This window comes from Osmerus mordax, chromosome 11 (genome assembly GCF_038355195.1).
Source record: "Osmerus mordax isolate fOsmMor3 chromosome 11, fOsmMor3.pri, whole genome shotgun sequence".
Taxonomy (NCBI): Eukaryota; Metazoa; Chordata; class Actinopteri; order Osmeriformes; family Osmeridae; genus Osmerus; species Osmerus mordax.
This window is the reverse complement of record NC_090060.1, coordinates 14,822,938-14,843,511: the sequence shown is the minus strand read 5'-3', so window position 1 is coordinate 14,843,511 and position 20,574 is coordinate 14,822,938. Positions and strand designations below refer to the sequence as shown.

The 20,574-nt window shown below is 47.5% G+C and overlaps 2 protein-coding genes and 1 long non-coding RNA gene across 4 annotated transcripts; all 3 read left to right on the top strand.

The window, feature by feature from the left end:
* Window positions 1-288: 288 nt before the first annotated feature.
* Window positions 289-12,193, top strand: wdr81 (WD repeat domain 81). The gene is made up of 12 exons (XM_067246569.1): window positions 289-427; window positions 1,207-1,686; window positions 1,873-5,417; window positions 5,510-5,617; window positions 6,112-6,311; window positions 6,654-6,835; window positions 6,951-7,116; window positions 7,213-7,378; window positions 7,462-8,304; window positions 8,440-8,585; window positions 8,703-8,885; window positions 10,112-12,193. The coding sequence occupies exons 2-12, from the start codon at window positions 1,328-1,330 to the stop codon at window positions 10,436-10,438; spliced, it is 6,225 nt and encodes a 2,074-aa protein (XP_067102670.1). The 5' UTR covers window positions 289-427; window positions 1,207-1,327; the 3' UTR covers window positions 10,439-12,193.
* Window positions 12,194-13,245: 1,052 nt separating this feature from the next.
* serpinf2b (serpin peptidase inhibitor, clade F (alpha-2 antiplasmin, pigment epithelium derived factor), member 2b) lies at window positions 13,246-16,486 on the top strand. The gene is made up of 7 exons (XM_067246725.1): window positions 13,246-13,302; window positions 13,455-13,749; window positions 14,209-14,352; window positions 14,477-14,665; window positions 14,757-14,899; window positions 15,293-15,497; window positions 15,710-16,486. The coding sequence occupies exons 1-7, from the start codon at window positions 13,246-13,248 to the stop codon at window positions 16,060-16,062; spliced, it is 1,386 nt and encodes a 461-aa protein (XP_067102826.1). The 3' UTR covers window positions 16,063-16,486.
* Window positions 16,487-17,200: 714 nt separating this feature from the next.
* On the top strand, window positions 17,201-19,076 carry LOC136952131 (uncharacterized). Of its 2 annotated transcripts, XR_010877807.1 has the most exons (3): window positions 17,201-17,303; window positions 17,708-17,825; window positions 18,342-19,076. It is a non-coding gene; the product is annotated as an uncharacterized lncRNA (long non-coding RNA). The 2 variants fall into 2 exon arrangements; XR_010877806.1 differs by having other exon boundaries at window positions 17,201-17,825.
* The last annotated feature ends 1,498 nt before the right edge of the window (window positions 19,077-20,574 follow it).

Sequence of the window (20,574 nt, the reverse complement as noted above, 5' to 3'; positions counted from 1 at the left end):
TTTAATATATGATATGTGATTACTACTGTACATTTAACCACATTCAACCCCATAGTGTAATATGTAACTGCCTTCACGTAGAATTGACGAGAGGTTCCATGCCGCCACCTGGTGGATTTAATTAAGATCTGCATCACAGTTCAACAACACAAGCACTCAAGTTCTCGCGTGAGCACAGGGAGGAGGTTTGGTTTGCATTAAGAGTCACATGAGTTTTCTCATAGAACAACATGGCCCCTAGCATTGCAGAGAACAACACATAATCGGCTGATTGGTTCTTTGCGGGCTAGCGAGTAAACCGCAGTATCTTCCATAACGTACCTTCCTACTATGGGTGTGGACAAACTGTATAGCTAATCCGGTTTTTGGAATATTCTGCTGAACTGTCTACAGTGTCATTTAAGCGCTGTTTGCTACTGAGGTGGAGGTACGTGACCAGCTAGCTAGCTATAAGTCAAGCGACTGTTAGCACTAATTGATTAACATTAGCTAGTCATCAATTTAATATTAAACAATGTTATTAGCTACCAGACCGGTGGTGGGAACTCATTCCTAGCTAAACGAATTCACACTAGCTAGCAAGTGACGTTCTTGATAGCTATTTTGGTGGATTTAGACATTGCTCTAGACTTTACAGAGTGACTTTAAAAGCTGATATCGCAACATGTCACGGGACCCTTATTTCTGTATCGTAATGCTGCCTGAGAGACTGAGGCTGGTCCGGAATTGACAGCTAGTTAACTACTTTGCAAACAAGCTATCGTGCGTTCTTATAGCCCACTTTATCATCATTGTCATTGTGTTATCCCATGCGTACACATACTGTACATGTTTTACAAGAACACATTGTTAATTAACTTTAGTTAGGTAGTCTCTGGAAGAAGCTTTGCTATAAATAATCATTCTTTATTGCTCTTTAGCGTGACGCTTAATTAGATGTTTGACAGTTAGCTCCTTCATTTTTATAACGAGTGCAGCACTCGGCACTCTTGTGCCAGGTCGAGCATTGAGTTCATTTCCTTGAAAAGCTTCTGTGAAGCAATAGTCATGTGATGATGTACTGAGCATGGCCCAAGAAAAGACAAGCTCGTCAATCAAGCAGTCATGTGCATTCTATTAATTTTGTTTCTAGGAAGTGCACTTACTAAAACGTTGCGGTTACAGTTTCAATTCTTTTTTTTTTGTCTTTTTTTTTTTTTTTTACAGCTTTCCAGATGTCAGTGCAGCCTATCTCCATGGAAGTGTCGTCTTTGGAGACACCAGAGCGGAGACAGTAGAGCAGAAGCAGTAGAGGCGTTGGTCACTCGTGTCAGGCCTAGCGGGAGCCATGGAGTGGCTTGTGACAGCAGTGGAGAGGGACCTGGGGGTGGACCGTCGGCAGCTGAGCCCAGGTCCCCGCCCTCAAGAGCTGGTGGCTTTTGTCTCGACACGCTGGGTGGTGGGTCTCAGAGAGAGGAGAGTCACCCGATGCGCTCGCGCAGAGAGCCTCAGTGAGGTAGAGCTCCGCACTTACCTCCAGCGCTCCCAGGTAAAGCTGCTTCCTGGCTGGACACGAGTGTGCATTCACGGGCTGAGGAAAGGCAAGCTGGGCTACAGGATAACAAGAGAGCCATACACACACGGAGACGCAGCTTCCAACGACTCTTTCATGCAAACAATGCAAGGAGTGTCACAGCATAATGTCAGGTATGAGACCGTTCAATCACCAATGCACGTTACAAATAATAATCCCAACTCTTTGATTTGAATACATTGTTTACATTTTCCACTGCAATACTCAATAATTGCGCTGTGATCATGTTGGTACATTAAATAGCAATTTCGGTATAACACAAATCATTTGTAATACTTGTGTCTTTTCTCTCTCTGCAGGAACCTTTGGTGTGAGGCTCATTACAACCTGATGCAGCCATATGCAGGCGCCACAGACCAAATGCACACGGCTGCCATAGATTCTGTGCGCCGAGCCTTGCAAAAACTATTCAGCTCCACGTTTGTCTCCACTGACCGGATATCACCGTCCCTCTCCCCTGCCAGAGAGAAAGAGAAAGACAACCTCTTCCCATCCAGCTCTTTCTCCACCTCAAAACGCCACTCGGACAATCTATGTCCTAATGTGCTCCCGGCTGAGTGCTTGCTGGAGTCAGCAGACATGCTCTATGTGATTCTGCCCTACACCCAGTATTCACTCCACGACATAGTCTCCTACAGCCCAGCCAAGCTGGCCAACAGCCATGCTAAAGTGCTGTTCATCCTCTACCAGCTACTGATAGCCCTGCGAGCGTGTCAGGCTGCAGGCTTGTCCTGTGGAGATCTCTCCCTGCAGGACATCGCTGTGGATGAGCAGCTCTGTAGTCGCCTCAGGCTCAACCTGGCCCATTATGAAGAGCTTGGGGACAGCAGAGAGGCAGACAGCTATGTTGCTGGGGGACAAGCGCCAAACGGTATTCAGGTGAGAGAGAATCCAGGTGTGGTAGGTGACAGGACGCTGTGCAGCGATTGCTCCGATGAGCTCAAGTCCCTTGTTATGGACTGGGTCCATGGTCGAGTGGGCAACTTTCGTTACCTGATGGAGCTGAACAGGTTAGCTGGAAGGCGGGAAGGAGACCCCAATTACCACCCTGTTCTGCCTTGGGTGGTGGACTTCACTGTGCCATTCGGGAAGTTCCGGGACCTCAAAAGGTCAAAGTTCAGGCTGAATAAAGGAGACAAGCAGCTGGACTTCACCTATGAGATGACTAAAGAGGCTCTGGCTGCAGCAGGGGCTCACGGAGGGGTGGCAGGGGGTGTTGTAGGGGACCTGGGAGGGTCTGGAGGCGCTGGGGGAGCTGGGCTCTCCGACCACCTCCATGTGCCCCACCACATCTCAGATGTGCTGTCAGACATCACCTACTACGTCTACAAGGCCCGCCAGACGCCCAAGTCGGTTCTGTGCAGCCACGTGAGGTCACAGTGGGAGCCTAATGAATACCCAGCCAGCATGGAACGCATCCAGAGTTGGACTCCGGATGAATGCATTCCGGAGTTTTACACCGATCCTTCGATATTCCGCTCCATCCACCCAGACATGCCTGACCTGGATGTGCCCCCCTGGTGTAAGTCATGTGAGGAGTTTGTAGAGATTCACAGACGTCTCCTGGAGAGCAGAGATGTGTCCCAGCATCTCCACCACTGGATAGATCTCACTTTCGGCTACAAGCTGTCAGGCAAAGAGGCAGTCAAGGCCAAGAACGTCTGCTTGCACTTAGTGGACAACCACACCCACCTCACAAGCTATGGTGTGGTGCAATTGTTTGACCAGCCTCACCCACCTCGCCTCGCACTTTACTCCCCCCCAGAGCCCCCTCTCCTGGGCTTAGCTGCTCTCAATGTGCCTTCTCTACAAATCCCTTTGTTCAGCGCCATGGCAGATGCCGTAGACGGGATGGTCCCAGAGGCTACTGGATGTGAGTCCAGTGGCTGGACGATGGTGGACCGGGATGAGGACCTTGAACAAGGTATGGAAGCTCTGGACTCCCTGGCCTCTACTGGTGCCTCTGTCACGGCATCCTGCTCAACCCCACTGCCCCACATCACCACAGCTGGGGGGAAGACGGGAGGGGAGCATTTGGTGTCCCAGTCCCCCAGCTCCTACCCCACTGAGGGCTTGGGAGGTGCCACGAACCTCCTGGGCCCTGGCCTCCGTAGCGCGAAGCTACAGCTAGGGGGCAACAAGAAGCACGGGGAGGTCTGTGTGGGAGGCACCAACCTGGAGGACTTCAAGATCACCCTGCCTGAAGGGTTCAGCCCATTACAACCACTGGAAGAGCTGGAAAAACTGAACAACTTCCTGGTCAAGAGTCTGCACACCCAGGTGTGGCAACCGGCAGAGTCCAGGAAAGGGGCGGATCTGAGGAACGCTGCGGAGTCTCTTCCCTCTCTCACGGCGCTCTACCAGCGGGACATGCAGGCCCTGGGTGTCCTCATGGCTGAGATATTCTACTCGGCGAAGCTGCGAAGTGTGAAACCAGGCGCTCCGCTGATGGAGCGTTTCCATGCTGTCATGAAGCTGTGCTCTGGCAGCCTGCGGGAGGTGCCCCTGCCTCTGCACCACGCTCTGGAGACCCTGCTGCTTCTGCGGAAAAACCCCCTCAAAACCCACCCAGAGAAGCCATGCCCTCGTCCACTCCTGTTCAAATATGACCCCATCTATGAGGGTCTCCCTCCCCCAAACCCCTCCCAGCTTCTGAGCCCATTTCTCTCCCCTCTGCCTTTTCCCGCCTATTTCCCAGCCCTCCATGGGTTCATCTTCTCCTACCACACCAAGATGGAGACCACCTGCAACCTGCAGGGCCGGGATGTGGTCTTCCACCTGTGGCAGCAGCTGGAGACTCTGTTACAAGGGAACATCACCGCAGAAGGCCTTGAGATCCTCCTCCCGTTTGTCCTCACCCTCATGTTGGAGGAGTCCACTGCCGTGTATGCTGCCTGGTACCTCTTTGAGCCCATCTCCAGAGTGTTGGGGCCCAGGAACGCTGCTAAGTACCTCCTGAAGCCCCTGGTGAGCGTGTACGAGAACCCGCACTGCCTACGAGGCCGTTTCTACCTCTACACGGACTGCTTCGTCCTGCAGCTGATCGTGAGGCTCGGCCTGCAGGCCTTCCTGTCCAACCTCCTGCCACATGTGCTCCAGGTCATCACTGGCTTCGAGAGCTGCACCTCAGGCTCTGGGCCCCAATGGGAGGCCTGCAAAGGCCTGAGGGGTGGCGCGTGTGACCTGGGAGAGGAGGAGGAGGACTACCAGCTAGGGGAGGGCGGCTCCTCATCTGGGTCTGTCAGCGGGAAGGTGGGTGGGGCCAGTGGAGGAGCAGGGGGAGTTGGTGGTGTGGGGGACCCTGGGCTGGTGGACTACTCCTCAGGGATCAGCCTCAACGACCAGGTGTTCCTCTCGGAGGGCGAGGACTTCCAGAACGGATTCTACGTCAACAACGGGGGGGGAGGAGCTGCTGCTGGGGGGGGAAAACAGCAGAGCCAGGGTGCCACGAGCAAGGAGCAGGACCAGGAGTCTGTGAGCGTGGGCAAACTGAGCGATAAGAGCAGTGCCAGCGAAGTCTCCCTGGGCGACGGAGACTCGGCGCGGGACAGAGCCAGCCTGAAGTCTGCTGACAGCAGCACAGACCTGAAGCAGGCCAGCGAGGGGGAGGAGGGAGGGGAGCTGGAGGAGGACACGGAGACTGAAGAGGGTATGGAGCATGTGCCCAGCCTGGAGCTCACCCTGTCTGGGTGCACCGAGACGTCGGGGGCCACCCTGGAGGGGGAGTTTGCGAATGGGCTGGAGCTGGGGGACACCGAGAAAGGGATGGTTGGAGAAGAAGAGGAGGAGGAGGAGAATGACCCGTCGGAGGACTCTGAGGAGAAAGAGCACAAGATTCTTCTAGGTGAGCCACCCCAAACCCATGTATCACACACACTGCATATCACATCTGTGTTGTCCCCTGTCTTAAGTAGTGTGCTTGTTTTTCTGTCACAGACACAGTCTGTAAAACAGTAAGGTGGCTGTCTGCGAAGCTTGGACCTACGGTGACCTCTCGTTATGTGGCCAGGAATCTGCTGAGGCTGCTCACCACATGCTACATTGGTGAGTAACCAAATGCCATTAGGTGTCATGATCAGTGATTCTTCATACAGGGCTCGAAATAAACGTTGTCCTGTCGTCCCGGGGACGATGTAAAAGATGTCTGGGACAGTTCAACACAGACTGGCACTACTGCAGGACGATAGACCATAACAGTATACAATGCTGGGGAGTCAGGTGGCTGAGCGGTGAGGAATCGGGCTAGTAATCCGAAGGTTGCCAGTTCGATTCCCGGTCATGCCAACTGACGTTGTGTCCTTGGGCAAGGCACTTCACCCTACTTGCCTCGGGGAATGTCCCTGTACTTACTGTAAGTCGCTCTGGATAAGAGCGTCTGCTAAATGACTAAATGTAAATGTAATGCAGTTTGGGACGGTTCATTTTGCACTTTGGGACGGTACCGGGACAGTGAGGACAAAAAGTGAATCACTATCCCTATGTCAAATAACTGTTTTCTTCCCTTGTGTATCGCTGTGTCTCATTCCTTCCCTTTTAAGGCCCGGATAAGCACCAGTTTGTGGCCCCTGCGTCAGAGGAGAGCACCCTGGAGGGTGTTGGGATGGGCAGTGTGTATGAGCAGAAGCCTGTGCTAGGGGACCAGACCGCAGGCCCAGTGCTGGACTGTCTTCTTTACATCGCCCATCTGTATGGAGAGCCTGTGTTGACCTACCAGTACCTGCCCTACATTGGCTACCTGGTACGACATGTTCTTTCAGATTTCATTTGCCTGGTCTTTCACCCAGTCACCCAAGTTATTAAGGATCGGCTTTTAGCAAGTCAGTTGCAATGCTACATTATGATTTTGGAGTGTGGTTTTCTGGTCGGGTACTGTGTGGCAGTGTCTAGTGGGAGTGTCTCGTGTCTAGTGGGAGTGTCTAGTGGGAGTGTCTCGTGTCTAGTGGGAGTGTCTCGTGTCTAGTGGGAGTGTCTCGTGTCTAGTGGGAGTGTCTCGTGTCTAGTGGGAGTGTCTCGTGTCTAGTGGGAGTGTCTCGTGGCAGTGTCTCGTGGGAGTGTCCTTCACTCTTGTATTCCTCCTCAGGTGTCGCCGCCCTCGTCGTGCCGTTTGAACACCAGGAAGGAGGCGGGGCTTCTGGGGGCCGTGGTGCTGACTCAGAAGATCACCGTCTTCCTGTCGGACACCACCCTCATGGACATGCTGATGAAGATCAACCAGGAAGTGCTCCTGCCCCTACTGGACCTGCTGACCTCTCCAAGAATGGGGTAAACACACATACACACACATGCAACGCAATTATGTAATTTGACATGATAGATATGGAGGTTTTTTTGTGGGTTCTACTTTGAGGTTTGTTTGTGCTCCCTCCCCTGTGTTCAGGTTCCCCAGTGGAGTGCAGACGCGTTCTGTTGTGTGTCTGAAGACCCTGAGCCTCATGGCTCTCATCTGTCTGCGCATCGGCAGGGAGATGGTGCAGCAGCACATGGGCGACACCCTGCGCAGGTTCTTCAATGTCTTCTCCCTGCTCAACAGCCTGGAGTCACAGGTAACACACACACACACACGCACTCTGAGGAAGGACTGCTTTTTGTCTGCACAGCTGATGGTAAAATGCACCTCTCGTTGATGTCCATCTCGGCAGCTGGAGAGCGCCCCCCGCAGGGAGGTGGGAGAGTGCACCATGGTGGATGTGTGTACGCCCGAGGGGTCAGAGGTCACGTGTGAGCTGGGGGTTCTGGAGGAGCTGCAGGCCGTGTTCAACCCTGAGATGGCCCACGCTTCCTTCATCCCCTTCTACTGCCTCATAGGTGAGACACACAGCCACACCAAGTAAACAGTTCAGAAAATCTGAATCAAAAGTGCCAAGCTTAATGTTGTGTGTCTCTTCTAGGTGATGCAGCCATCCATAAGCTGGTGCCCAACCATGATCTAGTCTGGCGGTTGGCCCAGTCGTACCAAGCAAGGATCAGCCCAGGGAGCCCAGACGTCCACCCTACAGCAGGTCCCAGGTCAGAGGTGCCCCCCACCTCCTCCGTGGGCCTCTCCCCCGGCCTGGGTAGGCACGTAGGCCGCAGCCCCTTCCCCGCCCCCGCCACCACCTCCACCCCCCTGCCCTCAGATTCCCTCCCAGAGTCGGGCACCTTTGGAAGCCACCTGGTGGGCAACCGCATCCAAGTGGCCCGGGACCCCGAGCTGGGGGCCAGCCCCAGCCTGGGCCCCATGGACACCTGGGGTCGCCCCAGTCACACAGGGCCCGTCATCACCGCCGCCTCCACCTTCACCACTCCATCCGCCGGGCCCTCGTTTACCTTCTCGTCCTCGTCCTGGGTGATGGGCCCCACCCCGGAGGACAGCGCCCTGAAGCAGGAGCTCCCCAGGAGCGGGCGCTCCCTGCAGGGGAACTGGCTGGCCTACTGGCAGTATGAGATCGGCATCAACCAGCAGGACCCCCACTTCCACTTCCACCAGATCCGCCTGCAGAGCTTCCTGGGCCACACGGGCACCGCCAAGTGTCTGGCCCCGCTGGCAGGCGAGGACTACTTCCTGTCCGGCAGCAAAGACAAGACGGTGAGGCTGTGGCCGCTGTATAACCACGGCGACGGGACGCGGGAGGTGGAGTCCCGGCTGACGTATGCCGAGCACAGGAAGTCGGTGTTCTACGTGGGCCAGCTGGAGGCGCTGCAGGAGGTGGTCAGCTGTGACGGCACCATCCACCTCTGGGACCAGTTCACAGGTGAGGGAGGAGGACAGGCCCTCGCCTGAATCACTGACAGCCCTCACTACACGATACTGCATGTATTTGATTATTTTTTTTATTTATTTTTTTGGGATGGTTGGATGATAAATGTCTCCCTGTGTGTCGGTCCAGGTAAGCAGATCCGCTCCTACGAGGCCCTGGATGGAAAGAACCCAATCACGGCTGTGACCACCATGCCGGCACCTCACTGCAGCGTGGCGTTCGGCAGTGCCGACTCTGTCCTCCGCTTCATCGACCCCCGCAAACCCGGCCTGCAGGTAGGAACTCTCTCCCGTCCTCCTTTTTTCTCCCGTCTTCCTTTCGCCATTCGGCTCCGTTCATCCATCAGCGCCCAGAGTGTAACCTGCGGCCCTCTCTTCCCCCGCCGTCCCCAGCATGAGTTCCGTCTGGCCTACAACAACGTGAGCGCGGGGCTGATCCGCTACCTGGCCGTGAGCCCTGGAGGTCGCACCGTGGCGGCGGGCTTCTCCTCCGGGTTCATCGTCCTGCTGGACGCCCGCACGGGCCTGGTGCTGAGGGGCTGGCCCGCACACGAGGGGGACATCCTGCACATGAAGGTCTGCCTGCTGAGGCTCTCCCCTGCCACTGGGGGGCGCCCTCTGAACACACACACTTGGGCACTGTCCCAGCTAGGTTTTTAAAGGAACAAATGATGTATTATGAGGGAAAACATTTCTTGCTTTTTCAAACATAGATTGTGTCACCGAAGTCAATTCCATTATCTTTACATTGTTGGAAAACATGACCCATTTATTCAGTCTGATTGGTTTATTCATGCCAGCATGCTGGTATGATTGGTTTCTGTTGAATATAGTACGTTTTACAATGAGTGGCTGTTGTTTTATGATTAGTCCTTTCCTGTGCAGTACTTGTATTATCAGAGGCTACCGAGACTGAACCGTGTCACACAGGGACTGCTGCTCCAGCTTACACTCCCAGCACAAATGAAATAACATGACACATCATTTAAGTGTGTTGGACTTCTGGTGATTGTGTTGCAGTTCCACAGGGCATACATGACTCAAGGTCTTGACTCAAGCTCCCGGAATGTTCCCCAGTCAGGGGATAAACCACTGTTTTTATTTTGACATTCTAATGATTGGTGGGGAACAACTTTTTTTGTTTTCCCAGGGGGAGGGGGTGGAGGGGGACCTACCCAGTAGGTTTGTTCAGAAGCAGTCAATAAAACACTAGAGCCAAGTAAACTTTGCTTAACCCCCAATAGTGGGGTCAAGGATTGCCTCTCTGACTTTGGAGGTACAGGTTTAGGCAAATATGGACATGAGTTACTCATTAGAAAGACCTCAGTGTTTCCCACTGGTCCACATACGGTCCAGACACCCCCTCACCATCCTGTACGTTTATCAGTGCAACTTTGGGCGGGAAATCTTTTACACTTGATCAAACCAGACTTGAGAGTGCAAAGTTTAAAACAAATACATGAATTGTGACTGAAAATGAAAAGAAGGATGTGGGCTTGCTGGAAACCAGACGAAGCTTACTGCGTGGGATTGTCTGTCTGCGAGTGTGCAAAATCACTCTGTGGGGTCTGTCTGCGAGTGTGCAAAATCACTCTGTGGGGTCTGTCTGCGAGTGTGCAAAATCACTCTGTGGGGTCTGTCTGCGAGTGTGCAAAATCACTCTGTGGGGTCTGTCTGCGAGTGTGCAAAATCACTCTGTGGGGTCTGTCTGCGAGTGTGCAAAATCACTCTGTGGGGTCTGTCTGCGAGTGTGCAAAATCACTCTGGGGTCTGACTGTGTGACTTGTTGGTCTACTTTGCAGGCTGCTGAAGGCAACCTGGTGGTCAGCTCGTCGACCGACCACACTCTGACCGTGTGGAAGGACCTGGAGCACAAGCCCCTGCACCTGTACAAGTCCCCCTCCGACCCCATCCACGCCTTCGACCTCTACGGCCCAGAGATAGTAGCAGGCACCGTGGCCAACAGGATAGGGGTGTACTCCATGATGGACGTCTCTGCCAGCCCTGCCAGCAGCACCAAGCTGAGCTCGGAGAACTTCCGCGGCACCCTCACCAGCCTGGCAGTCCTGCCCACCAAGAGGCTCCTGCTCCTGGGCTCAGAGAATGGGGCCATCAGGCTGTTGGCTTAAGCTAAGCTGGACGGCCTGGTGCAGACATGTCCGGCGTCCAGTCCTTAAGGACACTCTCTACTCTTACCTGAGTGGGATAGAGAGATGATTCACTGATGAGGCAACAGTTAGAGTCCCTCTGAACCGCTTTTTATCGTGGAGGTGGAAGCACATAGGCAGTAGTTGTGTAAGCTCTGTGCTAGGAGGACTTTGCACTTCTAGTGGTAGTAAATGACCAAATCTGATGTTTTTTTTCATATCTCCGATGACTCATTGATTGATTTTCGTACAAAAAGGAAACACCATCAAGATGGGTCTTTTAAGCTTTTTGCCTGTCGACAGTGATAATGAGTATTATCCTTAATTAGGTCAATGATTAAATTCAAAATAATGGTTCAGAGACACAGCTCAGGAAGGTGGAACCAAACATGGTTCTGATGTACAGTTTACAATTTCCAAACAGATACATACCAACACCAAAAAATTATGCCCCCCCCTCCCCTGTCTTTAGATTACACAATACATCAGATGCACTGATTAACTATGCAGTATTTGTTGATGAAATTGTTTTTAAATTTGTCTGTTAGCCATATGTCTTTCTAAAGAATTAGATTGTTCTCTCACTTTAAGAATGAATGAATCATGACCAATAAAACAACGCTAGGCCATTTCCCTCCTGCAGTTGTGGGGAATCATCTCGATGACAACATGCATTGTATGGGCCCTGGCGAGGGGGAAAAACTCACGCTTGTGATTGGTCAGCATGTTGCTGCTAGGTGCCAAGGTCACTTGTAGTTGCTTAGCCTACGCCTACTAAAGAACCATGGGCATTACTTGTAGCACTTCAATTCAGATGTTCATATTAGAGTTTTATGTTTTTACCATGAGTCGTTAGCTTAAGATCCACTTGAAGCTCTGAATGTGCTAAATACCATTAATGTTAATGATGTCTATATAAATATTGAAATTGATTTATTACATTGATTCGATTAATGTACAGCTACATGTTGACTGTTACAAATCCCCAGGCCCCATAACCTTGCATTGCAGCACTCAATGCCAAGACACAATATACTTTTGTATGGAAAAGAATATACCTTTCATTTAATCATATGATGGCAACTTATGTTGCAGTAGTGCAACATAAATCAGTGGTTACCAAAACACATTCTTATATTTATGAATTAGTTCCTGATTATATAATGTTGATACATATTGACAGATATTTCTTGGTATCTTATTTTACAGTCTGGATATTAGAAAAAACATGATATATTAGCTAATACATGATAACGACTATTAGAAAATATGTATTATTCTTTAGAAAAGATTTATTCATACTTATTATTTGCCACTAGTCCATTCTGGGCTGGAAAATAAAGCCTAAACCATATGATGTTTTAACTTGTTAGTATTGTACCTGTGTAGGTTTTCTCCATACCATAATGCCTGTTGCCAAGGTTTTAATGCTCATTCTTTACTACCCACTTAACTGTGACATGTTTATGTAAGTCTTCTTCAGCATAGATTCTTTTCTGAAAAATGTCAACTTCGACTCGTTCATCTAATGTGTTCTCACAAGTCTTATTCCAATTTTCTAATGTTTTCTGTGACTTTTGTATATATCCTTGAGCATTCAAAAATGTATGTTTTTCAAATGAGATTAAATGACATCTTGATAATCAGAAATGGTCCATAACATGTCTATTTCAACATTTAATTAAGAGTAATACACAAATAAATTGCTTATTTTATTTATTAACAGGTTTAATAAAATATTACCCAGAACCTAGTGTCTGTTTAATGTTTTCTGAAATGAACCTGGACATATCACCTTTCTTTAATGGACTGTGTCTTAAATTTCTTCATACAGGTGTAGATGTGTCCCGCTATAGATTGACCAATCCATGTTAGTCCTACCGCTAGACTTAGATGTTTGACCCTGAATCAGTCTCTGTGTTTACATTTACAAACAAGTAGTGACTTAAATGAGACACAGATCAATGGAAGTTGAAATTTAACTGCTGGCTGAGCAACCACCAGTCTTTTGCACAAGAGAATTCTGGCAACACTATCTTTCTTTTGTAGAAAGAATAACAAAAAGGATAACATATTTCTTATATAACCGAAACCAGGTAAGATCAAATGTTTTTTCAAAACTTTATACGTGACTAATTAGCTTGGTTAAATGTTAAACTTATGATTTTTATGGTGAGATGTGAAAGGAGTAAACTGGAAGTAAAGAGGCCACTCATGTCTTGGATTATTACTCTGGAGAGCTTTGGATTTTGAATACAGAGCTCTTTCATTTGAAACATATTAATGCAACAGAGACAGTGCTGGATTTTTTTATGTGGCACATTTCAAAGTGTTGCCTGATCACAGAGATTTTTGCAGCAGGAATCCTTCGTTTTTATGTTTCGAGTCTATAATGTACTTGTACAAGCTAGACAAATAAAAGTTAGTTTTGAGGCTTTTAAGTGGTTGCGGTTCATCAAACATTAAACATTGCATACTGTACCACTTTTTAGAAAAGAGATTTCATAATGAAGTAGCGAGGATCATCTTAACTGAGAATGCAGATAAGAGGCACTTTCAGCTTCTCTGGAGGAAGTACGAAGTACATTACAAAAGAGATACACATTACATTTAGATTGAAACTGAATAAAACTAAAGTGGTTTGCAACGACAGAACATAGATTCAATGAGGTCAAAAAGTTTAGTTGTGTTCTGTGTGATGTTAGTGTGTAGTAGTCCTTCCTACTACAAGATTTAAATTGGCCCCAAAGATCAAAGTTAATCTTCCTTTGTTACAGGCTTGTTTGGACATGGAAATTCATCTCCTTGCACTCATGTGGATCTGTCTCTGCAGAGAAGGACTGACTGTAAGATGTTAAAGTTAGAAGTAGGATACAAATGACAACTGTGTCAATGAAGTATAACTGACATAGTGCTGTTCTGTTGTGGTCTAACTAAACACATTCAATGCTCCTTCTCTACACTTCTTTCAATCTGATCCAAAATGGTTCTCCCACAGCAATCAGAGATACCTGACCCGAACCCACCGCTCCCTCCAACTGCAGGCCCCACATTAGAGCCTCATTTCCCCGATGCAGCCAACACTGACGTTCCAAACAGAGCTTCGTCCGACGAGGAGACGGAGGAGGGATGCGAATCACTGGGCCACAGTCCTCAATCTAAGGAGGCCTTAGCTAAAGCCATCCTGAGACTGGGCATGCGGGTCCTGGAGAACCTGAAGACGACCCCCGAGCAGCCCAATGTGATCGTGTCCCCTCTCAGCATATCCCTGGCTCTCTCCCAGCTGGCTCTGGGTACGAACTCCTATGATCTGCTTTTTGCTGACACTAAACAGTATTCAGGAGGGGATAGTCAGACTGCTCTGCCTCATGCTTGAGGGGGGCAGGGGACCCCTGGGCCCCAGCCATCCCAAATGAATTGCTGCCTAACTAATTAATTGTGTTGGACTCAGGTTAAGTTTTAGTTTGCAGTATATTAGCACAGAAAATGACTGTCTTTGGTACATCCCTCTTCACCCTAGAGCCCCTACATGTCCATCTCTGTCCCTGAGGCCTACTACAGAATAGACGTGGTCCTGTGACACATCATCCTATCTTGACAGTCATGCTCACAATGTATCACCAGATAAGGTTATTTCATGATGCAATGTACTGTTCCTGGCAAAGGGAACAGTCCAACATGCCTCTAGTGTGAGGAGTGTGTAGGTGTTGGGAACTTCTGTTATTTGAGGTGAGAATGTCTTGTTTTTTCAGGTTCGGTGAATGAAACAGAGGAGCTTCTGATGCGTCATCTCCATGACAACACGTTGGCGTGCTACCACCAGTCCCTACACAACCTTTTGGCCCAGCTGAAGGACAGCGACCTGCAACTGGCCACTCGTATCTTCCTAAAACCAGGTTAGTCATGTGTCCATTCCAAACAACAACGTGTTCTTCTTCTTAGTGTTCTGGTGGTTAGCATAGTGCCCTACGTGCAGCACACGGCAATGTTAAAATCCAAAGGTTATTATGTCTGTTCCAGGGTTTCAGCCAAGGTCAGAGTTTATCCATGAATCTTTGCGGATGTATGACTCAGAGCCAGTGCCCTTGGAAGGTCTTAAAGAGGTCAACGAGTGGGTGAAGAAGGCCACAAATGGCTTCATGTCCGAATTCCTGTCCAGCCTACCGCCCAACCTGGTTTTAATGCTCATCAATGCTGTACACTTTAAAGGTATGCACGGATACAACTGCAAATATTCCCATGCAAAATACATGCCAGTTTAAACACAGTAATCATGAATTTCCCATCTTGCCTCCTCCAGGCGAGTGGAGGAATCGCTTTGATTCGCGCTTTACCTCAAGAGGAGCTTTTCACATTGATGAAAACCACATTGTGGATGTTGACATGATGGAAGGTGCCAAACACCCATTGAGCCTTTTAAGTGACTACGACCTGGAAGCTCAGGTGAGGGACTCACTACCTCACCACACTCACCTACAGCCTGTGGGAGAAATCAAGGATTTCCCATGGCTTCCCACAAGCCAAGCGATCATTTGCACCTCCCCTTTCATGGTCCTCATTTTCATGCATGTCTTCTTTTAACTGTCAACCAACCTGTATGGCTACACATTTACATTTAGTAATTTAGCAGACGCTCTTATCCAGAGCGACTTACAGTAAGTACAGGGACATTCCCCCGAGGCAAGTAGGGTGAAGTGCCTCGCCCAAGGACACAATGTCATTTGGGAATAGAACCGGCAAACTTCTGATTAATAGCCCGATTCCCTTACCGCTCAACAATCTGACTCCCTCTCTCCCTACCTCACTGATCACGCCCAACCTCCTCTTCCTGTGCAGGTGGCTCGGTTTCCCTTCAGGAAGATGATGAGTCTCTTGGTGGTGATGCCCACGTCTGGCCATGTGAACATTTCCACCCTGGCAGCCAAGCTGAACATCTCTGACCTGTATGACCGCCTCCCTAAAGAGAGGGCAATGCAAGTCAAACTCCCCAAATTCAAACTGCAATACACTCAGGAGTTACAGGAGACTCTGACTAGCATGGGTAAGATCTATGTATAACAAAAGAACAAAAATAATCCAGAGAAATCCCTTTTGAGTGTGCAGAAAGGATATATATGTTATGTCTTAATTGATAAAGAGGGGTTATTCATGGTTATTAATAATTGACAAATAAGTTCTGTTACATAAACTAGCTTCTATTTCACTCTGTGTTCATTATGGCTGAAATCAACCTCCATGCTCTGCTGTGTTCAGGTCTAGGAGAGCTGTTTGTCGGTCCTAACCTGGCAGGGATATCAGAGGGCCCCCTGCTGGTGTCTAGTGTTCATCACAGGACTAGCATGGAGATAAACGAGGAGGGGGCCGAGGCAGCCGCAGCCTCCTCCGTAGGAGTCTCACGCTCCAATCCCTCTTTCAATCTCAACCAGCCTTTCTTTTTCGCTCTAATGGATGACATGACACAAGCGCCAATCTTCCTAGGTGTCATCACCAACCCCAATCCGGAAGCGCCAGTGTTGCAAAAAGGAGGATCTGGCAATAAGGATAAATTTGAGTATCCTATTGACAAGAACCTTGGTGGACGCTCCTTTGGCGGCCCGCCTAAGTAGGATGAATCCTTTTTCTCTGTGGGCTGAGACTGAGACTACAGTCGACCATGAACTGACCTGCTGTCTGACAGAATCTACCGTGTTCAGACAAGCCTCTCAGGAGCACAACATCGTAACTGAAGAGGTTTAAGTCAACCGTTATAGTGAGCTTGACAGAAGAAGATAAATTGCATCTTTTTTCTTTTTTATGCCTTTTCCCCCTACTGAATCCTGCTCTTGATCAATCCCTCAAATGCGCAGGAATATGTTTGTAAAAGTTGGAACCGTTTGCTCTCTAACATTTTGATGAGGAGGTAGTTGGTGTAAACAAGGTCATATTTCTACTGCTGTGACTTTTGTCTCAGATTGATTGTACATAAATCAGATTGTTTGCAAGGTTTCTGGGTGAATAAGTGACCAAATAAAAAGGAGCAGCTATATCCCAGATGTTGTGGTGTTATTTCTCGAACTTTATATAAATGTCATTTATTTTTATTACAGCACCGTGTGACAGTGACTAGCTAGCTTGTCTACATCATAAATATATAATGTATATTTATTTCCATATCTATGGTCTACATACGACACAAGTTGTTACAACCCCCTATGTCTAGAGGCGGAGGAGCCTAACACTACGCAGTACTAGCTAAGGTGCGTGCAAAACTAAAGGGAAGGAGACAGAACGTAAAGAACGGTGTTTATTCCAAACAATACAAACCATTTAGCACTGGGAAGCAAGGGGGAGGGTTAAGTAGGTTCGGATCAGGCGATGATTGGGTGATTCACGAATGATGAGTGGATGACTGACCAGGCGTGGGAATGGTGCAGACAAGGAACCGGGAGACCTAGATGGCAGCTTGATAAAGAGGAAGACAGAACACAACAACTACAGAACATTAACCCTTTCAGGAGTACGTTCTAAATTTCTCGACTGTCCCCCCAGAGTGAGTTCTTTTTGCGCGTGAGTCTCAACGTTCCAGAAATTGATTATGACGCATTAAAATCGAATTTCTATACAATTTTACCATTTCTCGATTCGCATTTGAAAGTGACCTAGTTTGCACCCCGTATTAGTGACGACTACATTGGTTATTTTGTTTATCCGACCTTCTCGTGACGTATTTCTTCCGCTTCAGGGGATTGGCGAGACCTTCAAAGTTTTGGCTATGATTCTGATGCCAGAAGTACTTGTATAATTCTAATTATACCACCCATATATTTTGCACGATACTGAGATGAAAGCAACTGTTGTATTTCACAAGGTGATGTGTTTGCCAAACTAGCTAGCTCGTAGTGTAGTAAAGTGTCAATCAACAAGTTAGCTGTTGCTAATTTCCTAGGCTATGTTACGTTGTTTGTGTGGTCGGATTATAACGAATACAACATAATTCAGATACACCCAGTCAGTCTAACTTGATTGCTATACATCGTTGTGTTCTCTCTTCCATCTCGTAAACCTACGGAGTTGGCAACCAGACCGTGTTCTCAAAATAAGTTACTGGAAACCAGCAAAACAAAAATTAAAGATGCATTACAATCATAGCACATTAGTTTGACTGGATGCACCTGCATTATTTTGTACTCATTATAATCCGACCACACAAACAACGTAACATAGCCTAGTAAATTAGCAACAACTGCTGATTGTCAACCATGTGAGCCATAGGCGAGACTGGAGAATGACTCCCAGACCCCTTGACGAAAGGCGATCAAGCAAGCTCATGCAGCTTGGATACCTTCAAACCTTTTTGGTTGGCTTCTACTTTTCTGGGAAAACCTTTCTGGTGAGTAGATTATTTATAACCACAAATTACATACACATACCTGTGGCATGATATTGAGATGAAAGCATGACTTGTTGTTTTCCACGATCTGATGTTTTTGCTAGCTAGCTCGTAACTTGCTATGTTTAGTCTAATTAGAGCAAACACAATAATGCAGACATCCATTCTAAATTGATGGCTAGGTTTTGTGATCTATTGCTACCATCTACTGCCATTCATTTCCGTGTTGTTGGAACATTTATTATTCCTCATTTATTGTCAGGCCACAGTTCAAGTATTGCAAAAATGAGGCAAGTGTAATTTGTTTGGAAAATCTAGGCTAGAGCTACTTGATGGAAGACATAGAATAAACCAGACTTTATGCTTATTCAAAATAACAACTTATTGAAATGACAAGACAGTAATGTATGACTGTAATGTTTCATAGGGTTATGAACACACCTCTTGTCATACCACTTGACTGCCTGCTGTTGACCGTTTTCTATATATTGAACATCTCCCTTTCTAATTTTACAGGTGAATGTGAATGTTGGCCCACACAGGCCCCGTTCCAAGAGACAGAAAATGTTGAAAGAGGGTTGCACTGCTGTACAAATTGTCCATGTATAGTACTACATTGCCATCTCTCAGGTGTGCAGAACAAGTAAGGTACAAGGCAAAAAGCAACCCATCCCTGCTGAACATCAACTAAACCGTTGAGCACCTAATTCCTTGGTGTACCAGCAGTGGCTAAAAGCCCATCTCCCATCCCACATCTTCACCACATTGCATAGAGGGACTATAGAGAGCATCCCGAGGAGCTGCATCACGGCCTGGTTTGGGAACTGCACCACTTTGAACCGCAACTCTGCAGAGGATAGTGAGGACAGCCGAGAAGATAGTCGGGGTCTCTCTTCCCTCCCTCACAAACATACCTAACGGTGCATCCGCAAAGCCACACGCATTGTGGACAAACCCATGCACCCCACACGCACCTGTACATCATCAATATTTTTGCATATGGATGCTACCTCAATAACTAATGTTCACATATGGTATTAGTATATTATGTTTACATTCACATATTGTATATTATCTGTATATTTAGGAGGTTCCCTATATTTTAGCTTATCATAGATGTAATCTATGTTCTGTGTACTTATATGTTATGCCAGGTTGTCTTGCGTTGTCTTGTCTTCAGTGCCCAATTTCAGTGCCCAGTCTGACCTTGTGGTGTTCTGTGCACCTGACAATAAAACACTTGAACTTGAAGTATCCCATCCTCTTTGTGTCTTGGGGAATTTGTCACAAATGTAATCTTGTCTTGTTGGACCAATTTTATTTATCTAATTCTACTTAGTTGTTGTAGTTGTTTAGGTTATGTCAATGTCCTGGAAGAATGTTGTTTTGTTTCATTGTGTAATGTAAGTGTATGAATAAATGCCAGTTGACATGTCAAGACAACAGACCCAGATATGCCAAGCCCATCATGATCCTGGATGTCCATAGTGGATCCTGTGTAAAGGTCCTAAATATAGCCAGTAAATCACACAACTCAAACATGCTTGAGTTGTGATATGTTTTATGGCTCAATGTTTGTGCTAATGATATTCATTGATATGTAACGTGAGTGACGTGATTGTACCCTTTCCTGGACATGTACCTGAAACGAATTCAAGGATGCTGTGGTAAAAATTAAGAAACGTGTTTGTGTGGGTTTTTTATAGGTTGTTGCGAATTAGGGGTATAACTTTACTGTCATTACTGTTCCGAATTTGAAATATTCATATAAGTGAATCCACAGTGATCGGATATGGTATAGGATCGTTTGTAGCTGTCGACAAGCTAACTTGGCTATTACCGATAATATAGGCTGCCATGTTTTTTGTTTTGATCAGTACTCAATGCATTGTGGGTGTCAAAGGGTCAACGAGATAACCTACTCTTCTCACGAGAAAATAATGAGGTGTACAGGGTAAAGTGGTACATCATCGAAGTTCATCTTTGTTGCCGGAACACAAAAGAATCTAAGATGGCCGCAAGTAAATACGAGACGAAAGACAGATGAATGTCAGATGTTTTAGATGCATATTTGTGAATGTATATCTATTATTTCGATCTCTGGTTGGTTATACAATAGGTAAAATGTGTTGAAAGTGATAGCCAAGTCAAGGAAAACGTATTATATTATGGTTTACTAGGTGACGTGAGTAAAGCGTGAGTTATTTTTGGTTAGCTGTTAGCTAACATTAGCTAACTAAATTGTCTGAACGTTTACATATGGATAATAAAGGTATACTTTTGCAGAATATACAGTACATTGAGACTTATGTTTATAATATACACGTAGGCTACTGCTGAAGGCTCTATTGTGACGTAATAAGCCAAACTGGACATTCTAAGGACGCGTTCGAAATCACACCTGTGTGATCGTACTCCCCAGGGCCCACCCAGAAGAAATCACACAGGTGTGATCGTACTCCTCAAAGGGCTAATGGACACAAGACAATGTACGTAACACAAGTATTTAGACAGCTGATCTGATCTAGCCTCCTAACCGGAAACGGAACCTCTGGCACAGCAGTGACGTTTTGAAAAAGGTTGCCAGGTCTGTGGAAGCTGCGTCTGGGTATCACTCACTGCTCATTGTACTGTGCTAAAGTATACAGTTAAACTAAGTACATTTCACTCACAATCCATACATAACATTATTTTCTTTACCATAAATATCGTCAATGGTTTCATTTAGCAAATGTAATGATTTATCTGC